Below are 22954 nucleotides of genomic sequence, written 5' to 3' on the forward strand. Positions count from 1 at the left end.
TAAGTATTATTTTTTTATTTGCCATTTTTCTGTTCTCTTTAAATACAAATGCTTTCTCTGTTTTAATTACTCTATTGTTCTCTTTTGTAGGTTCCTGTAAGGTGCAGTGAACGGAAATGTTCTGTCATTGATCCTCACTTTCATGTTTTATTGTCACACTTAAATTTTCATGTTCATGTGTTCACTTTTGATGTGTAAACTGATAATTTATGTAAAGTTCATAAAGTTGTGAGTAAAATTGGACAATTTTAAAATGTCGGTAATAAAACAAAATATTTGAATTACCTTGGGCATCTTGTCTAATTAATCTTTCCATGTAATTTTAACCTAAAACAATGTAAGTACTGTAGTGTAGTTATGCATATCATGTACAAAATAGGTACGTAGGAATAAAGACTTTCACGAGTAATTAAAATTGTAGTTTATTATCAATAGCAGGAAATCAAAAATAAAAAATTAAGTGTAATTTAAATACATTACTAATATATTGGTATATTTAAAATATATTTGAAGTATATTAAATATATATATTTTGAATATAATTCTGAGACAGAATTATTACACTCAAAATATAATAATTATATCAAAATATAATAATAAAGCTCTGAAATATGATATTTAAAAAGTATACTTTAAGTACACTTGAAATTGTTCCAAAAAAGTATGTATAGTATATTAAAATATACTATTGTAATTTAATACTATTTAAATACTACTAAAGTATACTGAGCACAAAATTAGTTGTTCCAAAATAGTAGTTTAAGTACATTGATAAAAGTATACTAAAGTATGTTAAAATTTAGTAAACTAAAGTATACTTTTTTTCACCTGGGAAGATTTGCAGCTTCATTATAAAACCAGGATTTAAAGAAGTCTCTGAGTCAACTAAGAAACACATTTAATAAAGAAAATGTTCATAATCTTTGTGCAAGGGAGGAGGGGTACAGCATAGAAACTTAACGAGGGTTTTTTTAATACATGCAAAATTCTAAGACCCAGGCCTTACCTTTGCAGGTGCCAAGGGTGGGGTCATACCCTAGCAGCCCCTCCTCTTGGAAAACCTGTTTCAAATTAATTCGGAGCCCTCCTTCATTCTCCTCCTCCTCCGCAGCTTTTCTACCTCCTCCCCCGCTGGTCCTCCTGCCTCTCTCCGTTCCCCTTTCTCTGTACGGAGAGTTCTCTAGCGCTTTCTGGATCTTCTCCTCCCGCTCATCATTAGCGCAGTTAGCGGGAGCCCTCGGCCAATCGATGCCAAGAGCTTGGAGGAAGACGGCGACGTCACTGTCCTCCGGAAGAGTTGGGCAGAAGTAAACTTCAAATCTAAAGGGAGGAAGAATATTCACATTATTAAAAAAAAATAATTAATGAATTAAAATAGTCTGGTCTGGTCACCCTGTTATTCTTCTCTGTTGTCTTAAAATTCCCTCCCGGACTCACCCTTGTCTCCTCAACAGTGCCCCCATGTGGTCAGCGAGCAGAACAGTTCTCAGCTGGCCCAGATTGAGCGTGTCAGGAGTGGGTGTGTTGGATTTAGGGTGCAGCGCAGGACAGTTGAGGACCACACAGCCCTCCCTCTGACTCGAGGGCTTTAGATACTCGGTGGTTCCGCCTGCCAGGACAGCCCTGAAAGCTGCAACCCGGTCCACTCGCAGCCTCAAGCCCTCGCCCATCACCTCCCCACCCGCCACAGGAAGCACCCCACCACCTCGGAGAGACAGAACTCGGGACATGACCGCTGGAGGAACCTGAGTGGAGACATACATAAAAGGGAACAGACTAGAAATAATCAAGTATGTGATACAACTACAACTACAGACATATATGGAAACAGCTCAACAGCGTTTGCGGGTTTGCACCACTCTCATTTAAGAAATGTTTGCAGAGGTCACTAAAGGGCACCTCGTCTTCCCCCACATTGACAAAATCAAACAAATTTGGCACCAATCAACTGTGAAACAAACATGTTGGCTGCACAAACATAGCATAGTTAATTTATATCAATTTCATTTGATTTTGTTGGTACGGGGCTGGCATGGAGCAGGTTGATCTCTTGTGACCTTTGTAAAAAATTTTAAAAAAATCCTAAAAAATATAACTGCACAAACACAGCACAGATGATTGACACCATATTTTGTTTGATTTTGTAAATGTGAAGAGGGTGGCTGAGCTTTGATGATGTCTGGAAGCATTTATTAATATCTTCATGATCCCAACACAAACTAAAACATTTTCTACACGAACGTGTAAAAATGTAAATGAATAGAGAACTTTAAGAGACATGTCTCCACCTAAAAAGGTAAAAGTTGCTTTAATATAGTAGTGCTCATGTGAACTTCTAGCCTGAGTAGTGTGCAGCAAGCTGACCCACATTAGATTTGCAACTCATGGGTAAATAATTACAGCTTCAGGCTGGTAGTGTCTGCTCTCACACAACGGAGGAAAATCAGTGGCTAATTATCAATAAATGGACTCTGACAGTTTCATACATATTTAAATACAGTTTATGGTTTGCCTGATTCCTTTACATAAGTTACAAGCGAGCAAATGTAACTTATCGGTAGCTTTTAACTACAGCCAGTTTTCTGGAGTCAGCCTACGCTTTCATGTAGATAGTTCCGGCCTCTTTTGTTTGATTGGCTGACGTTCAAGCTGTCGAATACCTGAGTAGAATCATTGATACGAACGAGAACTATATTGCACAGCGGAAGAATAAAATGAGGACTTTTGGCGCATGAACTTTTACGTGTTAATTATCAGTAGATAATGTGATGGTACGTCATAAGTGCAGTTGGCGTTCCAAATTTAGTTTGTACGCCTCCAGACAAGAATCTTAAAAGTTTCTTTGTGCACAGCGAACGAGAATTTGAAGTGAGGCACGATTACATCACATGTACATGTTTTTTTATTTTAATGGGTAGACGACTGACCGACCTGTCCGTCCGCATACAGCGTGTTGAGCATCGTGCTCGGGGACAAGAAGTCCCGGTTCCGCAGGTTTTTCGCGCTGCTCTCCTTGAACCAGAGCTTCTCCGGTTCGGGGAACATCCTGTCGCTTTTCCCTCGGCTGGAGCCATGAACGTGTTCACGCTTCCCTCGCAGTGCGGAGCTGAGCGCTCGCACTGTGGAGGTGATCCGCAGAGGCGAGAGCTCCTCGATGTTCTCCATCCTCGCCGCGGCTCTGACAGGTGAGCTGAGCTCCCTATCTGCTCATTCACTCTCCGTTCATGTCCGTTTCGGTGCCGCTGATGGAAGTAGTGGTGGATATGCAGTGTTCTGGCCCGCTACTTGCTGGTCGATGTCAGATATTGGCTGTGTGTGGTGGGGAGGACTGCATTGGTTGTTTACTGTCAGCGGAACTACAGGAAAAGCATGTTTCTCCCGAGATACATTTTGTGGTTGTACCTGTGTGGTGCCATCTAGTGGATTGCAGGAGTAAATGGAACTTGTACTTCAAAATGGGACTTAGAGCAGGTGTTGCCAGTCTATTTTCTCGAACATTTGGCATCAAATATGAATCTGTATCGCTAATACACAACTGCATCTGTTTCATAAAGCGGTAAGCTATAAATAATGACCCAAATTAAATGATTATGACAATGCTGTTTATATATTTATGGTTTTTACCGTTTTCTGTAGTATCTTACTCAATGATGAGACATTTATTTGAATAAAAAAATATATATACACAGTCCACAACAGAACTTGGTGAGGATAGCGGGGGTCACCTTGCATAAGCAACAGGATTACGACCTGAAAAAAACATTGAAACATTTATGAACAGGTTCAACCACCCGGCTTTATTGTTTTTTTTTTTAAAGACATGAAGATGTTTTAATAGTTGATCATAATTTTAAATGTTTGGATTTACATAGATTAATTAGGCAGAATGTTGAGCATCTCTCACAACATTGGGTCTTTTTATGGCCAAGGCATCAGGAGAGCTCCAAGAAAGTTAATATGATATATATTTTTAGATTCTTTAGATACAGGTCCATCTCATAAAAGTACCATCATTGAAAGTTTATTTCAATTTCAGTGTGGCACAGATTCACCACAGACAGGATGACACATTACAGACATCTATGTGAAAGTTAGGTAAGGGCTTACATAATGAAAACCCCAAATCTATTTTTATAGAAAACTAATTAAAAACTAAAAATGTTTCATCAGTAACCTGGAACAACTCCTGCTCACACACATAAACCAGGCATTGCAAGCAGTGGGGTGACAGCGCTGCTGGTTGTGCACTTTTTTTTCTTTTTCTCTCGCACCTCTCCGTCTTCACACCCACTCTTCGCTTCAGCTCTGTCACTATCCCCCGTTGACGGCTTTAAAGTACAGCATCAGTGCATCGCTGCTGCGCATCAGACCAAGGTGAGAAAAAGAGGCCCAGGCCCAGATTTGTAGCTCCTGAAGCTCTGATTGCTCTGATTGTCTTAACAGTAGACAGCTGAGGCCGAAAGTGGACGATGGCTTTCATTTTGAGTGGCTACTGTCCTTTTACATTTTCAGTTCCATTAAAGAAAAGGACGACACAAGTGATGCAGCAAATTTCTAAGTAAGTGGCTGCAACTGAGGCACAGTTCAGAGAGATGGACGCTGCCATGCAGGCACAGGAAGCTGCTCGACCGCAGCTGTTAATGAACCATGAGAACAACCTCATTAGTCAACTGACATCTATGAGCTAAAAGATAAGTTGAGAAAACCAAGAAAGTAACCTCAAACCCATTCAAAGAGTACTCTCCAGGTTTCCTTCGCCTTCATCCTCCACAGACCTTTGATGGATTCTTTCTGTGTGAGCGACTTCAGCTCAGTACGATTTATTGGGGGTATTTAAAACCTCTGACAGCGGCCTAAGCTCTCACCGGTCTTATCTTACAAAAAGCAATTAAAAAAAGTTATGACTACTGATACCTAGAAACTGTAAGAGGTACTCATTCTGGTTCAAAATGGATCATGTTCGCACTATGGCTGCAGATTTTTATTTTATTTTTTATTGCTGCTCTTTAAATGCGGTTTCCATGATTGCAAAAGATGCTAGAGCAAAACTTCAACCTTTTCTCTTCAAATCCATGTTGTATTAAAAATAATTAAACCACTGATGGGGCCTGCTGCTTGCAGAAGCTAAAGTAGGCTTTCCATTAATTTAATGCTAAAAACCGCTCAAAACCATAGAAAACCTGAAATGGAAACATGGGTGGGAGGAAATCAGAAGAGAGGCTGAGATATGACACCGGTAGAAAAATATGCATTGCAGTAAAAATTAGTTTCACTTGGAGGTCAATATGTTGAAATTTTTATTTTTGTGTGTGTGTCTCAGTGTTGCATCTCCTAAAATGTCACATTTACAAGATGCGTTGAGCTGATCAGAGTGTTATGGGCACATGCTGATTTCTGTTTTTAGTTCAGACTATACTGTAGCTAGAGTGCACTCTTTTTTTTAGATTAAGAATTTAAATGTTCATCAGCATGAATGACATGCAACATAAGAACACCGAGGATCTCTGTAGATCGATTTTTAAGTGGCGAGAAGAGAGATCTACTTCCTGAACGAGCGGCTAAGAAAATGTTGCAACATTTTAAAAGCCAGCCTTTGCCATTCTGAGGCCCGCCACACACGTCAAAATTAGTGTTTTAAGTTTCTGTTATGGTCTGTGTATATTTAGGTAATGCATTCAAAATGAAAGCAGACAACCAGTTTTATTACCTCAGAAAATAAACCCCTTTAAATGGTGAAGGACGGAGTAATAATTTCAGAGAAAATGGATCAAAGTAGAAAATAAACTGTATTTGATCATTTTTATGGCCTCCTGCATTTCTAGCTGCTGTTTTAACGTGACCATCTGCTCTGCTACAGATCAGGACGAATGAATAAATATGAAATATTTATTACAGCAACAGCTCCTGAGCTGCCTGTACGCACGCGGCTCTTTTTAGAGACCAGAGATGCTGCATTCTTTGTGTTGAAGGAAATCTATTATTCACTTCTCACTGACATTAATGTAAAGGTTTGCATGGACAGGTGGAGAAACTCAATTTGTTCTAAAGCTAAACTAAAGTGGCTTATTAAACAAAAATACACACATACATATATTAAAAACACAACATTTATTAAGACTTTTAACACATTTTAACAGATGGACTCCTTCTACAAATGGCTACTGTTTTTTTTTGGGGGGGGGGGGTTAAGTGTTGACACGGATGTCATTCTTGGCTGACACGAAATTCCCGGTTGCATTCATGCTTACCAGCAATCCGGGAGAAAACGTGTCATTGAGGAACAACACCATCATTGGACCGTGAAGGCAAACCGAGAAACCTTTATCCGCAGGTAGCCCTGCTGGTTTTAGTTTCACTTCGTTCCATTTCAAAGCCAATCTGAAGCTAAACATAAAATGGAGGCGGCAGGGAGTAGCTGCCTGTCGTTTTTACTGTGTTGTTTTTACACTGTTCTGTTCTGACCTCATTTTTTTAGATTTCTTTTCACCGCTTACTATTGAGCAATAAAGATTGGCAGTGTGACAAATTGTGCCACCGATTCTGTCACCTTACAGTGGATGTAAAAGGAGGACGCAGTCGGATCGTTGGTCTCGCTGCACAGGTTCTCCTGGTGGGCGCGTCTCCTCGGGGTGTATTGTGCGCCGTGGGATGGAAACGGACCCCATAACCAGCTGGGCCTCAGAATCACAGCTGCATTATGGGTTCCGTTACAATCCCACCCACAAAAGGAGTAAACAGGTTGCAAGGGTGGATTTGTGTCCGGTCAGCTAGAAAGACAAAACTCAGTTAGAAACAGAGGAAAAAAAAAAAATGCTTTTTTCCCCCCCTTGAGTTTTCTACTTCATATTGTAGCGCTGTAGAGAGAAATAAAAACAAGATGTAGTAAAAAATCTTCCCCTAAATCAGTTTTGAACTCCACACAAAACTTTCTATTGTTTTTTTAAATTGTTGCAGAAACTGGTTTGAAAATGGGAACTGACTCTTCTTTCCACTCTGACAAAAACTACTGCGAAATAATGTGGCAGCAATGGTAAAGTAACTTCTGCTCAACATTTTTATTATGCCGGTGTTACTCAGACACACGTGATCAGGAAGGAATTGTCTTTTTTACAGTAATCAGAGTGGAACTTGATGCATTATTGGGTATGAAAAGTATTCAACCTGCTGTAAAGCTGTATTTAGCAGATCACATGGTTATAAAACTTTGTTGGCACCTTAAAGAGTTTCAGTTTTGATTTTGATGAAGCTCAAATTCTGTGTATGAGAGAGTGACTTCTCTAATTCAGCCTGAACTCCGAGATACTCGAGTTAAACCACAAAGCTAGAATTTAATCAGAACTGCTAAATTTCTAAAATAATAATAATCTTAGTTTCCTTATGACTGAAGCTAAAATGCTCTTCAAGATCAAACCTGCTGTGAAATTGCCTACATTTCTTCTGAATGTTTTCTTTTTCTATTTACAAGAAAGTGATTATATATTTTTGCGACTCTTCTGGTTCGGACCTGTTTTTTTTGTTGTTGTTGTTTTGTTTTTTTTAACATTTTACATATTTCCAAGAAACGACCTGCAGATTTAGCAGCCAGATTAGATCGATCTAAAGAAAATACCAAAGCTGTGACTCCTCCTTGAAGTTTGCGTCGCGCACGAGAAGGAGCGGCACCAAGATGCCTCTGATGCGTCTGTCGCAACCTAACAGCGTCTCTGACGGCGGAGTCAAAGAATGAAAACAACTTTTATCTCAATTAGAAAGAAGAAGAAAGAGTGGGGGAAACTGCATATTTAAAAACCAGTCTGGAAGTCCAGCAGGGAAGTTGTATGTTTTTTTTCATTTTATGTTGCATGATGGCTTATCTCTCTCGGTATCACTGTGCTGTTATTTAGCGCTCTGTCTTGAAAAACCTGTTATGTATTATCTTTTGTAAGACAAATTGGGGTGGGGGGAGAAACGCAGGAAAGGGCTTGTACAAGAGGTCAGTCTGACGAGGAAGGGCTGATGAGAGGTGATAGAGGAGACGACTGAAAAAGAGATTTAAATGTCTGATTTACCCCGACTGGAAGCTTGACACACCGCAGCTTAAATAAGGCTGAAAACTGACTGACAGAAAATGACCTAAACAACACCTAAGAGATCAACCGTCCTAAACATACTTTCAGTTTGACAGCTGTACTGCAGACCTTCACAGCCTGAAACATTTTCACTTTTGTGCCTGTGAGACATTCATTTTAACCGCCTGCTAAAGCAGTGAAGTGATCCAATATTAGAAAAGTGAGGTGAAATATTAACATGAGTGACAAACGGAAGAATAAAAGAAGAGGGCGGACTGACTTTGAGAGAGAGCCAAATGAATAAAATCAAAGTGAAAACAAAGCGGCAGCCTCTGCATGGGCTTGTGTGTGGATAAATGAGCGGTGGAGTGTGAAGAGTAGGAAATGTTGTTGAGCTCACCATCGTCTCGGAGCAGCAGGTCGTCCTCCGCAGCGCTGCCTGCCAACAGCTCTGTTAGTCCAAACTTCCTCTTTAAATACTCCAGAGATTCATTTCACTTTCACTTCTCCTGAGCAGACCAAACTCCTCCTTTCCTTCCTTTGTCCACTAACTCCCTGCCTCCTCTCCCTTCTGCCTCTGGGCAGACGTTTTTTTTTTTTTCTGTCTATTATTCTCTATTATTATTCTCTATTGATTGTTGGTAATACTCCATATGAAATGTTTTCTTTGTTTTTAAACGGAAGGATGTGCATTTTCAGATAGCAGTGTTTTCATACCACCACAATAAAATCCATATTTGATTTGAGCAGGTCCCATTAAAATACATTAACTTGCATAAGTATTCAGCCCCTTTGAACTTTTTAACTTTGCGCAAACTAATCACAAACTTTGATGTATTTTAATGGGATTTTATGTGATGGATCATACAAAATAACGCAGAGTTGTGAAAACGAATAAATAGATAAAATATAGTGTAAAGAATTGCCTTAATTTCTATAAATAACAGAGTTCAGCTTTTCTGTGAGGGCCTCTCCTGTATTGGAGGGGGGAAAAAACATGAAGACCAGCGAATGTAGCAGACAGGTCAGGGAGAAAGTTGTGGAGAAGTTTGAACAAAGCAGGTGTAGGCTGTAGATCAATATTGCAACATTTGAACATCTGACAGCACTGTGTTCAACCAATCATCCTAAAATAAGCTCCATGGCTGGTAGATCTTATTTTATCATGTGCAGTTTAAGGAGATAAAAAATGTTTTGGCCTTCAGTTGAAACCAGATATTTACATGCACTGAATAAAAACACACATTTGTTTACTAAACTCTCTGAAGTTAAATCAAACCAAACATTTATTGTCTAGCTTATTTAAAATTAACCAAATAATTTATATTTGCTAAAATCCATAGAACTTAGAAATATTTTTGACCTTTTTTGCTGTAATTTTCCTCAAATTCAAAATTTTCAGTATCAGAGATAACTATTTTAAGCTGTCTTGACTTTTGGGTTTCTTTCCACAAACTTCTCACAATAGTTTGTTGGAGTTCTGGCTCTTCCTCAGGTGGACCTTTTGATAGCCGCTTCACACCTTCCCACAAAACTTCTCCATAAAACTGAGATTGGGGCTTTGTAGTAAAACATCGACTTTGTTGTGCTTAACCCACATTATAACCACTCTGTCTGCTTAGGGTCACTGTCCATTTGGGCTTGACCCAAATCACACGTTTTAAAATACAGATATCCCCGATACTGACCAAATGTATGTAACCAATTGGATTCAAGGAAAGTTGCAAAAAAAACATAAAAAAACATAAACCAGTTCACGCTACGTTTTCTGGCATTTAGCAAATGGAAATAATGAGCTACTTTTGGTAGATGAATGATGGAGTCTGTAAAAGTTCTAAATACTAAATGTTTCATTTTAAAAGCTAAAGAAATTAAACTAAAATATTTAAAATATATTTCCATTTTTCAGATTTTAGAACTATATGGTGTAACTTTTACCAAGGGAACAAAACATGTTTTTAGGATGAGGCCAGCAGAGTGAGTTCTCAAAAAAAAAACAAACATGGAAGATACACAAGCCATTTAAAAATATAATGCAAATAGTTTGAAGCTAAATATATCCCTTCTGTTTTAGATATTCTACGCAGGCCTTTCATAAAACACGCAGAAGAACTCTTCAGCTACCCTTTCTTGCCTAAATTTCAATAAAATATTCTGACCTGTCAAAATATAAAAAAAACACCCATCGAGTTTTCAGTCTCTCCTATCAGATAATTCAGTAATTTCATGCATTTTGCTCACTTCTTGTACTGGTTCGGATTGGATTCATCATGGATTCGTTACAGTTGAGCACAAAATGATTCATACCCCTGGTTGAATGCATTCAAATACGAAGCTTGCACTGTGTTAAGTGAGTGACGTCCAACATTAACTGTCAATACAGGTTGTGTTTTGTAGGCAATAGAAATTTGTATTTTAAGCAAGAGAAAAATGAACATATTTTATAATTTCGTTGACGGGACATTAGCAGTGATGTGTCCGTAACAATGAAACTCTGGTTGTGACAGTAAACGCAGGTGACTGTAGCACAGCTAGCATCTGGCTGTGGTAAACTTTCATGAAGCGCCGTTTTTTAATTTTTTTATTTTAGTTCTCATGGGAAAAGCTAATCTCTCTGCCAGGCTAATGGAGGTCTGTGGATGTACTCTTCCTCTCTGTCTAATTAGAAACATCTGAGCACCTCATGATGGATGATGTGAGACAGGTGTGGCCAACCGAGCGTGACGGGGACGACTCCCATCAAGTCCGTCTGGGTTTCAGCCTGGAAAGTCCGGAGGATTCAGAGGAGCATCTGATCCTCTCTGGAGACCTGGAGGAGGAAGGTGGAGGTGAGACGGGAGGAGACGAGCTGTTTGCTTGTTCTTTGGTTCATTGCAACTCATTAATGATGGGCTTTGGACCAGTCATTTGTTAGAGGTTTAGCAGTAAAGAAACATGTGCATTATTTATTTTGTTAAATTTTTGACTTGAATAAATATAAAATAGTTTTCCCCATAACAAGTATGGTTGTTTCAACCTTTCCACATTTTGTCATGTTTTAAACAGAACTGTGTTTTTTTTGTGGCTTTTCTGATGAAAACATTTTCATTTCAGGATAAATCAAGATCATGAATGCCCTCGGTGGCTGTGGTAGAGTGTAAAGTTAAACTGCCAAAATGTTGTAATGGAATTGAAGAGCACCTTTTTAAAGGTTTCACGTAAATGTACTTTTGGGACTATACAAATAAAAACTGATCTGACTGATTGTTGATGTGTTTTAGGTCTGGTCTTCGTTTGGATTTTCCAACACATGTTGATGCTTTGTTCTAAACCACTGCATTGTGCCAATGGTTGTTCTAAACAGTTCCTGAACCTCCACCCAACTTTCTACAGCAGAACCTCCATCCTTTCTGACCAAGCAGCTTCGCTGTCCGTGCTGAAGAAATGAACAGATCTCAAAGCCTGGGGTACAGTTTTCTAACCCAACCATGAAATGACCTTCTCCACATCTTTGTCCTTGTTGTCTGCTGTGTTTCTTGGTCTTCGTGATGAACAAATCCGAACAGCTAAATCAGAGAGGAGACATTAAAACACACACAGCCAGACTCTGTTTAGGTGACGCCAGAAGGCAATTTGTTCCACTGGAGGTTATTTAGACTCATCAGAGTAAAGGGAGCTTTGTGTCAATGGATAGTAAAGGACGTCTTTACTTCCCTGCAAGGTGCTGTAGGTTTACTCTCCATGAAGTTTGGATGACTTGCAGTAAAGAGCATCTGTAGTCCGAGGCTAAGATTTTTTATATTTTTTTTATTTTAAATATAGATACAAAAACAAGATTGAGGTTTTGCATTTGCTAAAACATTGTTGTCATTAAGTTGGAAACTTTTTCTTTTACATCTTCCACAAGTAACTTCCTTTAGGAAAACAATGTATCAATCTTCTTCCAAATGTGTTTTTTTTTATTAAAACTTTATTAAAATGTTGGTTCTTTAAAAATGACAAATTTTCTACAGTAGGTATGTAAAATAAAATCTTAATGTACGTCTCTAAATGAGGATTTTTGGCTGCATTGAGGATAAAAATGGCTCTTTGGACTGTAAAGGTTGCAGTTCTGGTTTAGGTGATACCAAGTCGTTTCTTCCCTTAGATTAAAATATATCCTCACTGCCCGTCTGACTTTCATTACAAGCAAAGTTAAGGCCAACAGTTCACCACATGCCCTCAGCTGAATCCTTTTGTCCCTTGCAGACTCAGTTTCTCACTACAAGCTGTAACAAGTCCTCGTGGGATACGAGCCCCACTCCCTCCAGGTAATGAGACCCTAGTAACTAACCGGCTGATAAATTGCTGCTTCACTCTTAACCCTTTCATGCACAATGGTCACTACAGTGGACAGCTATCGAAAAGCCATAGCCATTTTCTTTTGTTTGTGGATTTTTATGTTATAAATGCGCACAGACCACTGAAGTGAACACTAATGCATAATAAAATACACTATCAACTACTTGCCATCAGCTGCAAATGCAAGAAACTTTTGTTAAATCCAATATGGCTGACAAAAAAAAAAAAAGCATGTGGACCGGATCTGGTCCCTCCTACTATAGATGACTCTTGCAGGTAAAAAAAAAAAAGACATCAGATAACCCCTAAAGAACGATACTAATGTATTTTTCAAATAACTTTGTATTTGGAGAAAATTACAATTGATTACCAAAAAAAAAAAAAAAAAAAAATTCCTTTTTCTTATGCCTTAATAAAAAAAATCCTGACAAATGATCATAATTCATGCATGAAAGGGTTAAATACTGCAAAGGTAGGTTAGGTATATTCTTAGACGCAAACTGCTTCTTCTTAAGCTTGTTTAATTATATGCAGACTGACTTACATATAAGTTGCTAGTAGTTAAGGAATAAAAGTACTTTCTGAATTTTGACTTTAATCTTCTAGACAACAAAAACAGACAAGTGTGAAAAACAATGAGGCCTTTAATCGTTTAGTTTTGTTTCTTTTGCTTTAAAATGGACAAACATGGAGATAATCTCATCACAATAGGAGTGAACTTCCCTCATTCAACTCATACATGCACATATTAATAAAAGCTAATTTCTCAACATTCTCCATTACACACACACACACACACCCCTACAATGCATAGATGACACTGAAAGGAAGACTAATGGATCTCTGGAAGAGCAGTGATTTAGTGTAATCTGAAGTCGGCTGCAGGATTCGACGCAGGTCTTGGAAGCGGTTGTAGTGTCATCCGCTGGACTCCAGCTGAACGCTCCGCTCCTCTCAAAACAGACGTTTTTCGTAACTGTGGGAAAGTCAGAGGCAGAGATCACACGACTCGTTCAGCGTCCAAACTGAGGCACCAAGAGGAAGTCGAACAGAAGGCTTGTGTGATTGTGGTGAAGACATGAAACTAGCAGATCATTAGGACAATGGAATGTGAAACCGAGTAAAAGCAGAGTGGAAAGTACCAGTTTGTGTGTTTTATATACCTGTGCAGACTGTGGACTCCGCCCTCTATCTGAGCTGATGATGTTCTCTTTTCAAATTTCAGCTCTCCAGAGTACATCAGGGCTCTAGAAGGACAAAAAAACGAACCGTTACGCCACCAGATGTTGACGGCTCAACAAACCGTTTCCAAGCTCATCTGTACCTCTTATCACTGAACTGGGTGATACAAGAGGTACAGATGAGCGACACTTTGATGGTGTCAGCGCAGCCTTACCTGAGCTGGGTGAGGCTTTTGGCGCCGATGTCTTGACAGGAGTGCTGAGTGCCGGCCAGTAGGTAGGGGACAAACTTGTGGATGGAGCCTTTGTCCTGCACGGCTCCAGAAACGCCTTGAGCAACTTTAATGTTGTCGCTCTCGCTGTGAAGGAAGAGATGGAAAAGTGAAGAGTTGGTTAGGTGAGTCTGGTGGGGGTCAGACCTGCTTAACTTGGGTAAATGTCAGTAACCTTCATTCATTTCTTAAATCTGATTTCAGATCAGTCAGGATACACCTTACTTAACTTAAACGGCTTTACATGATGACAATAAAACTGACTTCCAGTAGCCCACGTCACCATATCCTGTTTACAACACAAAACATGTTTGAGCCAATAAATTATGAACCGCATTTAACAGCAGCGACACAAAGTTGTGTCCATAGGAGTTTTGCTTTCATTTCTTTCTACTCAGCTTTACGCTGCCACACCAGTATTTACAATCAGGTTGAAGTTTGGACTTTAACTAGGCCTTTGCGACACCTTGACTCCTTTCTTTTTCAGCCGTTCTGTTGGACAAATGGTGTGTTTTGTGTTCATGGTTGATTCAATGACAGCAAGAGGTTTAGGTCCTTTGGATGCGACACAAGCCCAAATCATCAACACTTGACTGCCATGCATACAGCTGGTACAGAAAGTCTTCTGACATGCATCATATCCAAAAATCTCTTTTTTGGTCTTTAATTCCACATTTATTTAGTCTTTTTACTAATTCCCTGAGCATGGCACTGCTTCACATTGTCAGAAAACTGGCTGCAGTCCAATGTTTTTACTCAACTACCTCTCTTGACTGTGAGCTTATTTTTCTAAAAGGCAGTCAGAAATTTGTTGCAGTGGGACTGCAGAATGATAGTTGGGAATACCCTTACAACCCCTCCCAGATTAATGGGCATCACCGATTGAACTTTTCAAGCACATCTTTTCCGTTTTGGTTTTGTACATTTGAGATGCTAAAACTTTTTATACTCTAGAACAGATTTTTTTTTCTCGTCTGTAAAGCCTCCTAATTGAAAGAGGATGCGCTTTCATGTAGTCATGACTGTATTAAGATCAAGTGCAAAACTCCTCCTTGCTGCACTTTGGTTTTTATGAAGTTCCTGTGGGGAAAAAAATCACTGCATGAAGACATTTCAGACATTTCCTGAAATATCTGCCACTCTTTTCTAGCAGGCTCATCAGTCTGTGCCACAAGACGCAGTCTAGATACCACGGAGAATGAAATGAGGAAGATGTGACGAAAGCTGGGGGAGTAAAAAAAAAAAAGAAAAGCAGAATACTGTGGCAGCAGGACGTCGTGTGGATTGCGTACCTGAAGTATCTGTTCTGGGAGCCGAGGTTTTTGTCCATGGCGTCCAGGGAGCCCATGCCGCGGTATTTCTTCAACCGGATCCCGTCAGAAAAGAAATATTCACCAGGAGCTTCGCTGGTGGCAGCCAGCAGAGACCCCATCATCACTGCGCGCACACACACATAAAAATGTTTCACACGAAGTAGTTTCTGGGGCAAATCTATTTAGAATATGCAACATGGTCACTCAAGCTACAATGGTGTGTTGAGTGGCTTGTTCACCATCTGAAAACTATAACTATGAACCAAATAAAAAGGATTCAACTTCTAAAAAAAATCTCGAAACAAAAGGTGCACACCTTCGAACTGCAGATTTTTACATTTCCGTCTATTGCTACAGGCACATAGGCACACTTACATTGACGTATATCGCATCGTGTGTAAAACTTATTTCCAAGCGTATTTCCATCGTCATCCTCACCTGTTGATGCTCCCAGAGCCAGGGCTTTGGCGATGTGCCCAACAGTCTGGATGCCACCGTCAGCGATGACGGGCACACAGAAACGTCTGGCGTACTCGGAAACTTTATAAACGGCTGTGGCCTGGGGTCTGCCGCACGCCAGCACTGAGAAAACAGAGACAAAGGAGTTACCGTGGACGGCCAAGGAAGACTAAATGTTTAACTCTAGTCTGGTGACTGGGCTTTACAGCTGTGCTCTTCACATCTTTTTAAAGTCTGGTATTTGTTCTTTTCTGGTTTTACAGATCTATCAAAGTAAAACGTACAGAATTCATGTAAGCTCATTTGATTTAAAAATAAAAAATAAAGTGCATGCCGTGTTATAATGCAGGAAGTGATAAAAGAATACACGAGTGAAAACACAAGCTGATAATGTGCTTTTTTGTGTTTGCTACATGTGAAAATGAGGAAATTAAAGCTGCCACCTCAGCACAAAAAATATCTAGCCGTGTCCACAACTCTCTGTATTACTCATCTGCCAGCATTTAGCTGAATACAGCCGGCTGATAGGTTTCTGAAACCAACCAATCAGTGTCAAGAAACAGGAACAAGGACATTCAGTAGTAAAGTTATTCACGTTCTAACCTGATTTTATGGTGCGTAATGTCAGGATGACACAGTTTCCACTCATTGGAACTTCCTCCAGTGTGCATGAAAGGCATTGGCAAAAAAAATGCTAAAAGGCTCCTCCTTTCATTTACTCACCATAAAATATTTGATTGAAAAAGTCCAGGAAATCATTGTTAAGAGGAACATCTTTGCTCTCCTTATATGCATTCATGAAAGTGATCAAACTGCTGCTCAAAACTTTAGTAAAAAAGTCTTTATTTACATTCATCTTCCTGTTTAGAAAACAAAAATACTCAGGAATAAAAGGATGAAGCTTTAGTTTGAGCTGTCCTCAACCTTCTTTCAACTTTTGGTATCCTGCTGCATCACTAGAGAGCAAAAGGTCAGAAAAGTTGGTGGAGGAAGACCACGAGTCACACCTGGATGGTTACTGGATCAATGGACGCAGGAGCAAACAAACCCCAAAAACTACATCCACAGATGCAAAGCTGTTACCAGAAAGCCTTAAATCAGGGATTGAAATTTTTAATAAAAGCTGTGACTGTAGAGGAGCCTTCAACCTGTGCTGACCAGTTTATTTTGTGTCACACCTGGTTTGAAGAAGTATTTTACAGCTCATGTTTAGAAACATCCAAAAATATTAAGATTGACGTTTTTAACTGCCTTTATCATATAATACTATCAATTACCACAATTTGAGTGCTTACTTTGCACTAACTGTACATTCACTGCAAATAAGGCACTTTCAGAATCCAAACTGATGTCCAAATGGATGCAACTTGTTTTTGTCCATCTATCACCTGTATTACAAACAAGAACCACAGCCCAGAAAAATTAAAAGAAGTAAAAAAAAAAAACAACAACAAAGAAAAGGTATTTCACATCCATCTGGGATGTAGCATTAGTGTTCTTGTTACAAACTTGCAGATTCTTACACCATTTTTCCCCTAAACAAACTGAACTGAAACTTCAAGATCAAACAGAAAGATGAGAGCGGAGTTGTGTGTTTTATGAGTTTGGCCACGTTTCTGTGTTCCTCACCTTCCTGTGTGATGCAGATGGAGCCGCTGCCCATCCCCACTCTCAGGGCATCCACGCCTGCATCAATGAGGTTCTTGGCCTGAGCTGCAGTCACCACTGCCACAGACAGGGGGCGACAGAGGATCAGTTAGAACTCAGCCAGAACCTCAGAACTCAGAGAATTTAAGATTTTTCACTGAAATTTTATATTTTTGATACGTTCCCTGTCAAAGCTAATGACAAAAATACGATGTATGCTTCTTCTATCACAATAATCTGCTTTTAGAGAATAAATGGCCTCCAGAACAATATTTCCAAACTTTCACTTGGGAAGCAGAGATAGTCAAGCACACGTTTACATTTCAGAAGAAGAAATTAATCTGTGTGGTTACCATTGCCTCCAATAACTTGTAAATTGGGGTACTTTTCTTTAATGTATTTGATCATGTTGATCTGGTAGATGGAGTTGCCCTGAGACGAGTCCTGTGGACAGAAGCACATCATCATCATCATCATCACTGTGACGTTATTGCAGATATCTCTGTGTACAGATGTAATTGATGAATGGTAGGACAAGACGAAGTAAGGAGGAAAGTCGGGGGGACACAAAGAAGGAAGCAAGGGAGGGAGGATAAAAAAGAGGAAGAAGGGAACGGATGACAAAGGAGGAAGAAGAAAAGGAAAGACATAAAAGAGGTAGGAGGCACAAGGATTGACGCAATGAATAAGTTGAAGTATGAAAAACTAGAGAGGGACAGAAGACACAAGGAAAGATGCAAGTTGAGGACAAATGAAAGCAAAGGAGAAAACGTGGAAGAAAGGACAGAGGGAATAAAGGTATAATACAATAAAGGAATCCAGGGAAGTTGGACACAAGGAAGAAAAGGAAGTAACAAATGGGAAATGAGGAAGAAAGGTAGGACACATAGGGAAATAATCAAGAAGTGGAGATTTGCCCCGATGAAGAAAGGACACCAGAAAGGAATGGAGGGAGGACAGACAAACACAACGACTGTCGGACGCTGAAATCAAACTCCATAGTTCCCCAGACTGGTCCAGCAAAGACTCTGGAGCCTCTAGACACGGTCTTCCTCCTCGCCCCTGCAGACCACCAGTAGAGGCAGAAGTGCTCACCAGTACGACCGCGTCCACGCCGCTCTGCACCAGCAGGTCCAGTCTGTACTTGTCGTCATTGTGGGTTCCGATGGCGGCGCCACACAGCAGCTGCTTCCGGGAGTCTTTGGAGGCCAGAGGGAAGTCCCGGTTCTTCTTCAAGTCTGTCCGCGCAATAATGGCCACCAGAGAGCCCTCCGAATTCACGATGGGAAGTTTACCTGCAGCAGGAACCAGGTGAACACACCGAGTTTCACTTTGGCTACATTTAAAAGAAGCAAGTTGTGCAAAATGTGTTTTTTTTTCCCCCTCCACCTTTCTTGCTTCTCTGGAGGATTTCATTGGCTTCTTTCAAGGTCACTCCAGCTGGGGCAACTACTAAATCCTCCTCCTTAGTCATCACCTGAAATATTGGTAAGAACAGCACACTCATTATTACTTATTCACCTCATAATAATCTTTTACTTCACAAACCCAAAGTATTTTTTGTGATATTAAGGACATAAAGCAAATCAGAGAGACAAATCAGAAACAATGTGTCCTACATTTATATTCAGATGGCTTTTTGTAGAACTCATCTCAACCTTTTACACGCATATAGAGACTGAAAGATTTTCCCAAATCTTCACAAAGAAGCACAAATCTTGTCAAATTAGAACATTTCTGTAAGCAACAATTTATAAATCTGGCCAAATATTTTGATTGATTGACAGCTATATTCTTAAGGTGATAAATACCTCATTGCAGTCAGGTTGTGTCCCATCTACTCTTAAACATGCTGTGATCAAATCCCTTCTTAAAAAACCCAATCTAGACTCCAGTGACCTAGCAAATTTCAGGCCCATTTCTAAATTGCCTTTTTTATCTAAAATTCTTGAAAAATTAGTTTTTATTCAGCTTGAAATGTTTTTAAAAGATAATATAACTGAGAAGTTTCAGTCTGGGTTTAAAGTTGCTCATAGCACTGAATCTGCCTTGCTCAGAGTGTATACTGATCTCCTCTAAACAGTTGATTCAGGCAACGTTGCAGTTTTATTACTTCTAGATCTGAGCGCTGCATTTGACACTGTAGATCATCAGATTCTCTGACATAGATTAAAACACTGTGTTGGCCTGAGGGGCTCAGTATTCGAATGGTTTAACTCTTACTTAGAAAACAGAACCTTCTCTGTTCATCTTGACCAATCCTGTTCTGGGGCCAGATCTTTAAAGTATGGTGTTGCCCAAGGGTCAATTTTAGGGCCCGTTTTGTTTATCTTGTATTTACAGCTTCTTGGTAAGATTAAAAAATATATATATATATTTCCTTTCTTTGCTTTGCTGATTACATCCAGATTTATTTGCCCCTTAAAATGCAAAATGGTACAAATGATTCTCTTCAGCTGTTGCTAAACTGTTTAGCTGAAGTTAAATTATGGATGGGAAAAAACTTTCACCTCAATGAAAGCAAAACTCAAGTTCTATTATTTGGTCAAAAACTTCAGACTACAAATCCAGATCAGATTCTTGGTTCCTTGGCTCGGTCTTGTCAGACCTCTGCTAGGAATCTTGGTTTCACTTTTGACAACTCTTTAAAGTTAGATAAACAAGTTAGTTCTAATCACATCCATTTCAAATAAAGTTTTTGTATTGGGACAAAAGCACTCTAAATACTTTAGCAGGGCGCTGTAGCAAACAATACACAGTTAAATGATTAAACTCAAAACTGCCTAAAATAGCTACTGAGCCCAACAGAAGGTAAAAAAAAAACATTTAACTTTGTTGAAACCTGACAAATGTTTTAAGTTTATGAATATTCCTCACCTCGCCTAGTGGCAGGTTGTGGTCCTCCTCTTTCAGGAAATCGATATCTCTGGACGAGATGATCCCCACCAGCTTGCCGCCCATCTTGCCATTGTCTGTAATGGGGATGCCACAGAAGCCGTGGCGCGCCTTGGCTTGGAAGACGTCTCGCACTCGCTCTTGGGGGCTCATCACCACTGGGTCTGTGATGAAGCCCTGCTCGTACCGCTGGAGGGAGGGAGGAAGCGTGGGAAAACCGGGAATTGGGATGTGGAAGGATCGGAGGGGGGCAGCGGAGAGAGCAACACAGGGAACATAAAGCAATCACTGACTACGTTCTACAGCTGGGAGACGAGCAACACGGAGAAAACAAAAAAAATGTGCTCTAAAAGGATCAACAGACAACATTACTGCCTCCCCAGGAAGTGGGACAAACATGCAAAATCAAGACAGAGAGATGATGAAAATGGGGATGGACGAATAAAAACAAAGAAAACATCTTAGATCAAACGAAGTCGTTACATCGTAAGAAGAAGTGTAACCAAAACGGCAGAAGAAGAGAGAGACAGTGACGCTTTCATTCAGTACCTTGACTTTGCGAACTTCATTCGCCTGGAATTCTGGAGTACAGTTGTGGTGGATGAAGCCGATGCCCCCCGTTAACTGAGACAAAAATAACACGTGAGTGAGTGAGCGAGTGAGTGAGCATCGCTGCATCCTAAAGAAAGCCCTGCGTCTCTGCGATCGCTCACCGCCATGGCGATGGCCATGTTGGCCTCCGTTACCGTGTCCATCGGGGACGAGATGAACGGCGTCTTCATGGTGATCTGTTTGGTGAGCGCTGATGTCAAGTCCTGAACGAGAGACGCACGTCAAAATACTTCTGCTTGGCCTGCAAATCTGTGTTAGCCACTTCAGTTCACGTCTCACAGCGCTGAAACATGGCTCACGCACCCGTTCATTCTTTTAATGTCACACTTGGGGAAAACCCAACAAGAATTTATCTGAAATTATACAAACTTTGTGCAATCCGATCATTTCCAGTCGGAGCGTAATGGAGAGGCTGCAGCCTGTTTGTCCATATTTACTCACCACTTGTTCAGCTGTAAAATCGATGTAGCCAGGTAAAATCAGGAAGTCACTGAAGGAGAGAAAGAATAGCTGGTTACACATTGATCCATCCTAGGAGCTTCATAAACTCATCCTCATAAAGTAGAGTTAACTGATTTAAAAACTAAGCATTTACACACCTAGGTTAGTTAAAAACGTCCAAACTTACAGCCAGCACTGGCTGCTTAAACATAGCCAGCCTCTTTACACAAATAGGAGATACAAATTGAATAGAATTAAAACTAGTTTGATCTGTTTGTGTTGTTCCAAGTTCACAGAGCTCCAATACATTTTTCACATCAAAATCTCTACATTTTCAGACTTGCATTAGTTTATTCTGAATTTATGCCTTTGTTGGTGTGTGTGTGTGTTTTTTCCTTCAATGATCAGGCTTCAAATATGAATCTAAACCAGACGGCTGGAAGAATGGATGACAAGAAAGGATAGTTAGCAGACTGGCAAGATTGATAGATAATGGGATAGAGAATAAAGTTTAGAGATAGTAGTATTATAAGTGCATATAGTCACACTTCCACAGAGCTTTACAATTTCCAGACCATTAAGAAACCTTCGATTCAAAGACTAAGCTAATCTTTATGACTGGCAAACATAATAAAACAAACTTCATTGAGCAAGTTCAAGCTATGACATGAATTTCATACTTGAGCACCTCAGTGTATTATATTTTCAGAAGACCAGTTAAACAAGAAATAAAGCTGAAAACAGAGTGAGTGTCGGCCGGTAAGCCAAGCACTGGTGGTTTTTCACATGGGCCATATGGCTCTGCACCCAGGGGATCTTTACATCACAGGGTGGTCTGAGCGACAACAAACTGCTACAGTAACAGAGCAATAATGAGATTAAATATTCGCTCTAGTTGTAAAAACACTAAAATAATCGCATTTCAAAACGTTGTTAGGATCACCCCGACATCTTTTAAAGGTCTTTCTAATAATAATTTACAAGGGGTGACATTCACACAATACCCAACAACAGCGAATACTACTGTAACACAGGGGGCATAAAGCATTTTTAACCAAGTAATCCCGTTTTAATATTCAACTATGACGTTCTGTTAAGAAATCCCCATGTTTCAAATACGAGCAACGTCAAATTTAAACCCAAGTTATTGGTGTTTATCTAGTGTTTACTTGTATGTGAGTCCATCTCCACAGTTGAACAGCTGCTGTCCCGTCAGCCCGTCCTCCGGTACGTAACTGGTCTCCCCGCTGATCAGGTAGTCCGCCATAGTCCAACTCTCCAGAACCAAACTAAGAAACTCCAGGTATTGAGGGGGCGCAGAATTTGAAACCGGAGGGACACACCGGCTCGACAACGACACGGAGCCAGAACCTTCCTCCCTCTTGCCGTGAGTTGAGCTCCGTCCGTTAAGCTAACGGCCGCACCTTCCTCCAGCAGCTGTTAAATGTCCTCCTGTCTGGGTGTGCTTAACTGTTTAAACCAAGCAAAAACGCGGAGTGTGTAGAATGATTTTGTCCTTCATCAGGCCTCTCCGCCTCCACTGGCCTGCTGCTCATGTTCAGTCCACACGTGCAACCTGCTTCTGACAGTTTCCGACACTGACATTCACATCCGGGTAATTCGCTCCTCGGTTTTTTTTTTTTTTTTCTTAAGAATCACCAAAAATATTTTTATCATTACAACCATTTATGACTTTTGGACATAAATGTTAAAATTTTGGGGTTTTTTAAAATTTTTATTATTTCGGAATTAACCTTTTGCACCAC

At 40.0% G+C, this 22954-nt stretch overlaps 2 protein-coding genes and 1 long non-coding RNA gene across 4 annotated transcripts in view; 1 reads left to right on the forward strand and 2 right to left on the reverse strand.

The window, feature by feature from the left end:
- The window catches only part of dalrd3 (DALR anticodon binding domain containing 3), an 11693-nt gene extending 8318 nt beyond the window's left edge, over window positions 1–3375 (reverse strand). Inside the window, exons 1-3 of the mRNA XM_008413215.2 lie at window positions 2932–3375; window positions 1438–1745; window positions 1007–1320 (exon numbers count right to left, since the gene is read on the reverse strand). Of these exons, the coding sequence (XP_008411437.1) occupies window positions 1007–1320; window positions 1438–1745; window positions 2932–3165 (856 nt within the window). The 5' untranslated portion in view covers window positions 3166–3375. The remainder of the gene's footprint in view (window positions 1–1006; window positions 1321–1437; window positions 1746–2931) is intronic.
- LOC103467125 (uncharacterized) lies at window positions 3096–12448 on the forward strand. Of its 2 annotated transcripts, none has more exons than XR_534037.1 (3): window positions 3096–3185; window positions 10715–10876; window positions 11142–11291. It is a non-coding gene; the product is annotated as an uncharacterized LOC103467125 (long non-coding RNA). The 2 variants fall into 2 exon arrangements; XR_001776804.1 differs by lacking the exons at window positions 3096–3185; window positions 11142–11291 and adding exons at window positions 7732–7815; window positions 11309–12448.
- Window positions 12449–12994: 546 nt separating this feature from the next.
- On the reverse strand, window positions 12995–22802 carry impdh2 (IMP (inosine 5'-monophosphate) dehydrogenase 2). Its single transcript, XM_008413216.2, has 14 exons — window positions 22358–22802; window positions 21189–21237; window positions 20849–20950; window positions 20685–20759; window positions 20118–20324; window positions 18630–18717; window positions 18336–18535; window positions 17594–17684; window positions 17223–17318; window positions 15573–15716; window positions 15114–15258; window positions 13765–13908; window positions 13532–13615; window positions 12995–13344 (listed from the first exon to the last, which is right to left on the reverse strand). The coding sequence occupies exons 1-14, from the start codon at window positions 22453–22455 to the stop codon at window positions 13323–13325; spliced, it is 1545 nt and encodes a 514-aa protein (XP_008411438.1). The 5' UTR covers window positions 22456–22802; the 3' UTR covers window positions 12995–13322.
- Window positions 22803–22954: the final 152 nt, after the last annotated feature.

The sequence above is a fragment of the Poecilia reticulata genome, linkage group LG7, assembly GCF_000633615.1.
Source record: "Poecilia reticulata strain Guanapo linkage group LG7, Guppy_female_1.0+MT, whole genome shotgun sequence".
NCBI classification, from domain to species: domain Eukaryota; kingdom Metazoa; phylum Chordata; class Actinopteri; order Cyprinodontiformes; family Poeciliidae; genus Poecilia; species Poecilia reticulata.